At 34.8% G+C, this 10,219-nt stretch overlaps 1 protein-coding gene across 1 annotated transcript; it reads left to right on the top strand.

The window, feature by feature from the left end:
* The first annotated feature begins 951 nt into the window (after positions 1-951).
* On the top strand, positions 952-9,426 carry LOC107854036 (pescadillo homolog). Its single transcript, XM_016699038.2, has 13 exons — positions 952-1,088; positions 1,240-1,325; positions 2,318-2,566; positions 2,660-2,785; positions 2,871-2,955; positions 3,040-3,150; positions 4,245-4,338; positions 4,407-4,687; positions 5,529-5,636; positions 7,643-7,764; positions 7,874-8,093; positions 8,374-8,592; positions 9,043-9,426. Exons 1-13 carry the CDS (start codon positions 1,065-1,067, stop codon positions 9,127-9,129), a joined length of 1,812 nt encoding a protein of 603 aa, XP_016554524.1. The 5' UTR covers positions 952-1,064; the 3' UTR covers positions 9,130-9,426.
* The last annotated feature ends 793 nt before the right edge of the window (positions 9,427-10,219 follow it).

The following is a 10,219-nucleotide window of genomic DNA, read 5'->3' on the forward strand; positions in this document are numbered from 1 at the left end:
ATTCACATGTTGCTTCTATATTTTATATATTTAAGTCACAAAATGATATGCCATAAATATTAATTTTACTTATCACTTAAGTGTATATTATTTCTTTTATGACTTCTGTATTTTATTATATACAATATCTCATAACTCTATATAGAAATAATATGCAAATAAAATGGCTTACTGGCCATAGTATATCCCCAACAATTCATTTAAATGGATAAATGAATGTGTTATTTAGGTGGATGATGATAATTTTAAAAATCATTTCTTTCAATAAAGCTAATACTAGAGGAGTCAAGTTAAATACAAAATTAAGTGATAAAATGAATTAGAATTTAGAATCTAACATTTATTTGGATGAAGATTGAAAAGAATCTTTAAAATTTAATAAAAAATAATTTCATGAATCTAATATTTATTTTTATATCGCGAGAAGCGCAACCAAGTTCACTAATGATTTAATGAAGGATAAAAAAGTTCAAACTCACTTCATAAGTATTCACATTAACTTCTAAACACTTTTAATATACTGTGGATATTTAGTCATTTGTCATGTTCGACATGAGAATTCTGTGTTAAATGGCCTTTCAAAATCTTTTTTTTAATTAAGTAGTCTACAAGTCTTTTTCTTTTGGAAATAATCTATTTTTTAGACAGCTCTATTATCAAACCAACCGATATATAGACAGATTGATTATCAATCCAATAAATCAATTATACATTCGACATATATATGGACGGATCGATTATCAATCCGACAGATTGATCATCAATCCGATTTATATGTGAACAGATCGATTATCAACTAGACAGATGAAAAAATAGAAATAAGTCATTTTACTAATTAAAAATTTGAAGAGACTTAATAGCTAAATTTTCTCAATAAATTATTTTGCTAATTGGATACTTGAAATTGATAGCCAAATTTTCTCTCGAAATAAACAAAATATTTTAAAAAGTTGGATTTTTTTATTATTAATAAATAACCTTTCTCCAAACTTGTATAAAATCCCTAATTCTACAGCAACCCTAAACTCTCCCTTTGCCGCCACACTCCTCCAGAGTCCGTAGCCATGCCGAAGCATTATCGGCCTGCTGTAAGTTTCTACCATTTTCTTCTTCCTTAATTAGTTAATACGGGCACCTCGGTGTACTAAGCTTTCGCTATGTGTAGGATCCGGGGAAGAGCCGGATTGATTAGAATTTTTTTTTTTTTTTGGATATAATTTTTTTTGTTGTGTATTGCAGGGGAAGAAAAAAGAAGGAAATGCAGCAAGATACATTACTAGGTCACAAGCTGTGAAATATCTTCAAGTCAGTTTATCACTTTTCAGGTGGTTCCCTTTTCTGTTTATTTATCCTTTTTGTGGCAGTAATAAGAAGAATAAGTTTTTTCCGTTCGGCCTTATAAAATGCTATTCTGTTAAAAAAATATATATGATTTGATGTTGTATGTGCCTATTTTGAGCTATTGTTTGTATAAATTTAATGTTGGAGTTAGGTTCAAGAAAGGGGATTCAAATTATACTGTTTAAATAGGGAAAACTGATTTTTTTTCATGGGGGTACCTAAGGCCTAAGGGGATGGCCTAGCGATCAATGACGCGGGTTGAACCAGTTTCATATCCCAGCAGAGACAAAATACTAGGTGATTTCTTCGTATCTTTTTTTGCCAGAGTTACCTATTATGGGTTGTTGGTGGGAGGTGGTAGGTATCTCGTGCAGGGGCGGATCCAAGATTTTCAGTGAGGGGGTTCAGTAGTACATATACGGACTAGTCGAAGGGGGTTCAGCCTCTATTATTTATACATAAATTTTTTTTTATCATGTAAAAATAGTATAATTTTCCGACGAAGGAGGTTCATCTTGGAATACATGTACATCCACCACTGATCTCGTGGATTTAGTTGAGGTGTGTGCAAGCTTCCCCCGAGATCACAGTTATAAAAAAAAAGGATCTTTTCTGGGCTTATATGTAAGATGTTTGAATCCCCTTTGACATAAGAAAAAAATCTAGTGAAGTGACAAAGCTGGTCAAAAATTGCTACTTTTGAATCATATTGTATAAACTCCTGGCTATGTCACTGGTTGTAATTTTTCTTTTTGAGGTATAAGCTTTGCTAGTGTTTTTATTAGTATGCAGTAAATGTAAGAATGTTTCAGAATTTAATTTGCATGGAAGGGATTTAGGGACAACTCTATAAACAATGGCTCAATTCTGAACTAGCTGGAGTTGGTTATATGTGTTTGCTTTTAGCAGTCTACTGTACTAGGATCTTGTTTAGGGAAGATCATTTATGACCTTTTATTGTTTTCTGTGGATACAGGAAGCTATGCATCTTGAAGGGTATTTTCCCCCGTGAACCAAAGAAGAAGGTTAAAGGAAACCACCATACCTATTATCACACCAAAGATATTTTGTTCCTTAAACATGAGCCCTTACTTGAGAAGTTCAGAGAAATGCGAGCATATGAGAAGAAGATTAAGAAAGCAGTTTCAAAGAAAAACCGTGATCTAGCTGAACGCCTGCTAACTCGCAAGCCCAGTTATACCCTTGACATGCTTATTCGAGAGAGGTTAGTTTATATGATCAAAAACATCATTGGTTTTCAAGTGAGTCAGCAGCATGCCTGGTACTTAACTACTTTAGCTTATCATGATTGTTCTAGGTACCCTAAATTCATCGATGCACTTAGAGATTTGGATGACTGCCTTAGTATGGTACACTTGTTTGCTGCATTGCCTGCCGTAGAGAGAGAGAAGATACCGGTAAACCGTGTCCATAACTGCCGAAGGTGAAAGCATTTTTCAGGTCTAGTTGGTAGTGTTATTTGTTTACCTATACACATACTTAGCAAACTTACTCTTATCATTGGTTAGGTTGGGTCATGAATGGCAGGCCTACATTTCTCGCACTCATAGACTAAGGAAAACATTTATATCAGTGAAAGGAATATATTACCAGGTATTATGACTTTGTAGTTCGTTTAATTCCCACGAACATGGTGATATTTTTTTCTTAGCTTGATTTACTAGTTCTTCTCTGCAGGCAGAAATAGATGGGCAGAAAATCACTTGGTTAACTCCACATGCGTTGCAACAAGTACTTCCTGATGACGTTGACTACAACATTATGCTGACTTTCTTGGAATTTTATGAGGCCAGTAACATTTGTATATATCATTATTTTGAATTTGTTTTTTTTATTAGTATTTGTGGTATTTGTTGCTTAAAAAAGTAATTCAACTTAAGGTCCTTTATAGTAGAAGTCTTGATCATTTCCTAGATTCTGCAACTTTTGCTGGAGAGTTGAGCAGAATAGTAATTCATGTTGGTGAGCCATCTTTTTTAACTGCATAACTGTACAAAGGCAAACTTGGCTAGTATGTTGAGATTGAAAGAGAAAATTTACCTGTGTGTTGTTCATTATACCATGGTCTCTAGCCAATTCTCTTGTGGTCATGCATACTACTCCCTCCGTTTCAGAATAAGTGAATTGTTGGGGTATTTATTGGTGTTTCAAAATAAGTGAATCATTGAATTTTTTTTCAAATTTACCCTTATGATTTGACAACCAATTAACTTTTGAAAAGGTATTACATGGTCAGCTTTTTCTTTTTTAGCGGTAAAAATGGAAAGTTGTGTTAAATTTATGTCTTTAATGCTTTTTCCTTAATTTGTGTGCCAAAATCCAACAATTCATTTATTATGAAACGGAGGGAGTACTTGTTAGTTGAAGTGGAGGGTCTGGATTATAAGTCCTTTAATCAAAGGTGTACTTTGGTAAAGTTGCATGCCTCTCCCTTGAATTTGAAAAGGGAGAGCATTTTTAGCGGTAAAAATGGAAAGTTGTGTTAAATTTATGTCTTTAATGCTTTTTCCTTAATTTGTGTGCCAAAATCCAACAATTCATTTATTATGAAACGGAGGGAGTACTTGTTAGTTGAAGTGGAGGGTCTGGATTATAAGTCCTTTAATCAAAGGTGTACTTTGGTAAAGTTGCATGCCTCTCCCTTGAATTTGAAAAGGGAGAGCATTTTTCTTGCCTCTGTCTCAGTCTTTCATAGATTTACATTGTTAGAGCTATATGCATATGTGTATTACTTTCTTTTCAGGAAAGGAGTTGTGTGCTACTTGTTGAATTTAAGAAAGAAGGGGGGAGAGAGTATTTTCTTGCTTTGGAGTTGATTTCCCCAATATATTATTACCTTATTGCTTTTAAGTTTAACATGTTAAATTTTTTCGAAAATGCAGATGCTCCTAGCTTTTGTTAATTTCAAACTTTACCATTCAATAAATGTGAAGTATCCTCCCATTCTTGATCCTCGGCTTGAAGCTGTAGCTGCCGGTAAGATTTCATCGTTTCTTTTTCACTTCAATGTTTTATCAGCTTATAACAAAATTCATTTTTTGCAGATCTTTATGCATTATCTCGGTACTTCGATAACAGAGCCTTCATGACAGAGTCAAAAGTTACTAGCTCCTCCGAATCTGATGTGAGTAAGGACCTGGGAAAGGGGCCAAACTATGACGAATCTGAACTTAGACTTGCTCAACTGCAACAACAGATTCCTTCCAATGAACCAGGTGCATTAATGCATCTTCTTCAAAATGCGATGGAAACTGTTGAAGATGATGCCGAAACCAGGGAATGCAAGGCACTTTTCAAGGATATCAAGTTGTTCTTGAGTCGTGAGGTGAGAGATGTTTCTTGTAAAGTGGAAGAATATATTTGCAATTGCAGTTTTTGTAATATGAAGAAACTTACATTTTCTTTTTGATACAATATATATGAAGAATTTTATATTTGATAAGAAGTTATTTTGTTCTTTGCTTTCTTCTTTTTCTGCATTTCCTATTTCATTTCCAACTATAGCAGGAAATGAAATAGAAGTGTGACGGTTTGTCATATTGTAAAAAGAAGTGTGACGGTTTGTCATATTGTGATAGCTTAGGAGCGTTTTAGTGTGGGAAGTTCAAACTAGAACCATTACCTGGATGAGATTCATTAGATTCATAGTAGAAAATTGCATTTAATCCCAAATGTTGATGATTGTATAATTGCATCAACTAGGTAACTCAAAATGTTTTATTTGTTTTGGATTTATTTTGGCATTTTCATTTCTAATGTAGCCTATAGTTGATAGTTAATTTGGAGGACGTGCTTGGCTGTGCTGTTAGTAGAACATAAGGAATCTCGAGGTCACTTTGACAAATTGATCTGGTTACTATGCCTATTATTATTGAATTTTTCTTTTCTTCTTTTGGATAAATTCCTTGTTGTACATATTCGTCTTATTCATATTCTTGTCATTTATTCTTTCAAGTTCTCACATTTCCCTTTTCATAGAAGAATGACTTTCTGAATTTGTAGCTACTATGCATCCTCCTTTTGCCCCTTTTCTTTCACTTATGATGTCGTTTCTAACTCAGAATTATAACTAAAATAATATTATTGTGATCGTGGTGCCTCCGTGCATCCTTTTCCTTTTTGTTCTTCTTCTTATTTATCATGTTGCTTTTGTCTCTCATGCTTAGGTTCCCAGAGAGTCACTGTTGTTTGTTATCCCTGCTTTTGGTGGTATCGTTTCTTGGGATGGAGAAGGGGCACCATTTAAGGAGACTGAACAGAGTATTACTCATCAGGTAAGATTTTACGAAATTCAAATTTTGTAGAAATAAACCAAGTCTGAAAACAGTTGTTGAAATCTTGCTTTAACTTGTGGCTTGTGAAACTGTACATGTGAGATACATCTTGTTGATACTTCTCCTTGTGTTATCAGCCATGAATAGCATTTATGTTTGGATTTCAAAATCATTTATCAAGTAATGTACTTTTCTCATTAGCTCAAAACCCTCCTTTAATGTTTTCACATAAAGAAAATTAACTTCAAATCTTTCTGGGTTCTGCTTCTCTTCTTCATATTGTAGAATTTACTTGTAAAAAGAGTTGTTACCATTTGATAGTAACAATAATTTGGCACTGCACTTCTAAAGTGAGTGTTATGGCTTTGCGTGACACACTGTGTAAGATGATAGCACTGACTTAAAAAAGTTTAGTAAGTTGCATTTTGTGGTCATGCCAATGGCTCCAAAACTGAGATGATGATATGTATATACTATATCTATATGAGGTGCTTCTATCCTTTTCGAGAGAATATTCTCCGGTACCTAGGTAAGAATAGTGAAATAAAGAGAAGGGGAAGCAACAAGCTAGAGAAATCAGTCGACTCACTAGGATCACGACCTGCTGCAGCTTATGTAGTGGTTGTCCTTATACGCTCGCCACTCCCCTTCACTTATTAAATGAAAACATTTGTCAGCATAAATTATGGAATCAGTCGACTCATTATGACCACGACCAGTGTTATCAAAAACGAAAAGCCCCAAAAAGCCCTAAGGTCTGTCAGGGCTTAAAGCGCAAAGTGGAAATAAAAGCATGAGCTTAATGAAAAAGGCGCAAAGGAAAAAAAGACAGATATTTATGCTTAGTCCAAGACTAATAATTTTAAGCATTAATGACAAATATATGAACAAAGAAATTGAAAAACAATTACTATAAAGTGAACTATTAATTGTGTAGTGTCCCTTCTTTAGAAGAGATACATTGGCAAGGAAAAGTGTGCCTTAGAAACTTGATGACGATAGTGAACCGAACATAAAGCAAGGCGAAGTGCTCAATATGTTTTGAGCCTCGCTTAAAGGCGTAAGAGCGCCTTTGATAACACTGACCACGACCTTCTGCAGTTTATGTAGTGGATGGCCTTATAAGGTCGCTAAGCCTTGCTTCACTTTGCCCTTCACTTATTAATTGGAAAATAGTTGTCAACATCAATTATGTATGTATAGCTGCATTTAATGTACTAGTGCCAGAATTGAGCGTGTGGCGTTCGATTTGACATTGAAGAAGTGTACAATTATAAGTTGATGTCTTCGGTATAGGATAAAGCTTAATATACCTAGTGTATGCTCATTTAACCATGTACCGACTCTCTGGGAGTCCAAATGCAGTTTATAAGAAATAATTGTTTGTTAAGAGTATTTGTTATTAAGAGTTTATTATATATTTAATATTGAGATGTAGTGGAAATTAAAGTATTAGACTGAAATTAAATATTTGTGGTAATTTATGAGATTTTAATTGTAAATTAGAATGTGTATTTCACCACTTGTGGGATCACATCGCCCATGTTGCGTCCTGCTGTCTTTTGGTTTGATGTGAGAAAATGTGTCAAGCTTAATTGTGCAGGAAGAGTATTATAGCTGCTGATGTGTTACATGAATCTGCCACTTTCTGTGCTGCTTTTCTGTTGTATATTGTGCATCATTTTATTGAAACAAAATTGATAGTATTATTAACCATATTAGTTTTAAAAAGCTGGTTATAAACATTTTATGATTCATCGCAGCTTGAATAAAATGAAAGTAGGTTAGTGCCTTTTAGGATGTTCCTGATCAAAAGTGTGGATAGGATGCCCAGTATCTAAAATTCGCGGAAGACATCCAGTTGCGTATGTCTCTAGTTAATAATGGAAATCTTGTGCTTAGGGCTAGTGTTCTTATGCATATATTGAAGCATTCTTTTAGTTTTACATTCCTTGTGAAATACTTTGTTCTTGCATTGTAGTTCATATCATCATATGCTTCCGCAGATTGTTGACCGTCCAACTCAGGGCCACAAATTCCTTTCCCGAGAATATGTTCAGCCGCAGTGGATTTATGATTGTGTTAATGCTCGCATCCTTTTACCAGTTGAGGAATATCTTGTTGGAAGGTATGCTCTAAATAAGAAGATTATATGATCTGCCTTAGTTTCAATTATTTATTTGCTAAACAATAAAAGTCAACTAGACAGTGTATTTAATGCTTAGCTTTGTCAACAGGATTCCTCCGCCGCATTTATCACCTTTTGTTGATAATGAGGCCGAAGGTTATGTTCCTGAATATGCTGAAACTATCAAACGTCTACAGGCAGCTGCAAGAAAAGAAGTGCTTCCAATGCCTGGGGTGGGTAAAGAGGATTTGGATGACCCTCAAAATTTACTTGTGGAAGGTGTCATTGACCGAGCTGAAGCTATTGAAGCTGCAGAGAAAAAGCGGAAGGTACAGTTTAGATGGCAGATCCAATTAGAAATATGGTTTTACTTACCTTTAAAAGAAGGATTTTTTTCTCCCTGGTGCTGTTTGAGAATTCTGGAGTAGAATTTACTTGAAATCCCAACTATTATTTATGATGTCCCACCTAGAAGTGCAGCGACATCTTGCACTTGTTTAGTGATGTTTTAATACTAGATATCAATGTCTAATAGCTTTCCAGCTGATTTTTCATTTGTACATTGGTACTACACCTTTTTTCCAGCCTAACAGAATTTGGATGGTGCAGATGTCAGTTCTTCAGAAGCAGTATCATGATGAACTGAAAAAAGAACTTCAAAGTACCCAAATTTCTGCTGCTTTAGATGGGAATAAGGAGTGTGTTTCTGAGCTCATTGATACTGGAGAAGATTCTCTTCCAGATTTAAGTCAAATTTCCAAGGATGAAGACAGCATGTCCAAGCTTGGCATGTCACGTAAAAAGCAGAAGCTACTGAAAGCTATGGAGGTAATGTTCTTCAATGCCCTCACAGTTCCCACAATGTTATTTTTCTGTACCTTCGCACGGTTGATCTTTTTAGTTTCTTAGAACAATTAATTTTCTTATTAAAGAAATGCCATTGAAAATGTTGCTTTATTCCTCATGTAGCCTTAGTTAAAGTGGTAGCAGTTAATGGAGTTACTAAACTACGACATGTTACCTTGTGTGATCTTTGAACTTGTTCTTCCTACGTGTATATCTTGGAACTTACTGCAGTCTTCCCACCTACTTATTTCAGAAGCACTTCTAATAGGAGCAGACACCCTTGCAAACTCCATTTATAGTCTCAGCATTTTTATTCATCTTCTTGTCTTTCATGAAGCTGATGGGAGACATATTGTACTGCCCATGCATGTTCACTTTTACATTATGAAGTTCTCTGTCTTTGATTGATTCATGTATACAACTGTGTTGCAGATCGGCAAAGAGCAGAAACAAGCTAGAGTTCGTCTTTTGGAAGAGAGGAAGAGAAGAGCTGAAGAAGGAAAGAAATCGGGGAAATAAGCACAGCAACGAGTGCCGTGATCTGAAATTGTTCACTACGCTGCGCTGTGCTGTTAATTTTTTTCCCTTTGGGATTGTTAGTTCCATAATGTTGTATATCACTGCCAATTGGCTGAAATTTTGCTATTGTAGGTGTGCTATGTTTAGTATTTTACGTCTTAATGGCTCATACATGCACCTTTTTCCGAATTCTATGTATGAAAAATAGGTCTTTCTTTTTACTACTTAAACTATCATTTCTGGACAGAAGAACAAAGAGAACTTGATATGAGAAATTTTTTCTTATCCTCCACCAAAGAAGTGTTCAGATAAATTGCAGAAAAACAGATTTCTTGATGAAAGGACGAAAACTGGGAGTAGCTTTAATGAGAATTACGTAACAAAAAGGAGTAAAGAAATCCAGATTTATTGCTGCACTAGTGACTTATCATAATATTGGTCAAATAGGATCTTGTTTCAGTAAAGACGTATTTGATCCGCATGGATATGGTAAAAGTGGTTTTTACGATGAAATAGAGTCGTATGAAATGGAGATGATCAAAAGAGCAAGAACGTAAGAGGATGAGTCCCCCCCCAAAAAAATCTCCTCTAGATACCTTAATTTTACACGTGACTTTTGACGCACCCTCATGTTCTTTAATTTGATTCACATGGATATGGTAAAAGTGGTTTTTACGATGAAATAGAGTCGTATGAAATAGAGATGATCAAAAGAGCAAGAACGTAAGAGGATGAGTCCCCCCAAAAATAAAATCCCCTTTAGATACCTTAATTTTACACGTGACTTTTGACACACCCTCATGTTCTTTAATTTTCTTTTGGGCATGAGATCAAGGGTCACTAAAAATATGTTGGCGAACTGATTCTTGTCTCTTTTTCTTTTTTTTTTTTGGGGAAACAATGTCAAATTGATTCTGGGTTTAATTTTAGCATAGGGTTGAGTGCTTACTCTCTTTTTTTGGGTGGAGGATTGAACCTCATTGACATTGTGGTGTGGAATAAACTGATATAACCAAGACCTACTGGGACCTCACTCACAAAGTAGATAAACTATGAACCAATTATGGATCCATGAATACTACATCCAAGT

Source organism: Capsicum annuum, chromosome 7 (assembly GCF_002878395.1).
Source record: "Capsicum annuum cultivar UCD-10X-F1 chromosome 7, UCD10Xv1.1, whole genome shotgun sequence".
NCBI lineage: Eukaryota > Viridiplantae > Streptophyta > Magnoliopsida > Solanales > Solanaceae > Capsicum > Capsicum annuum.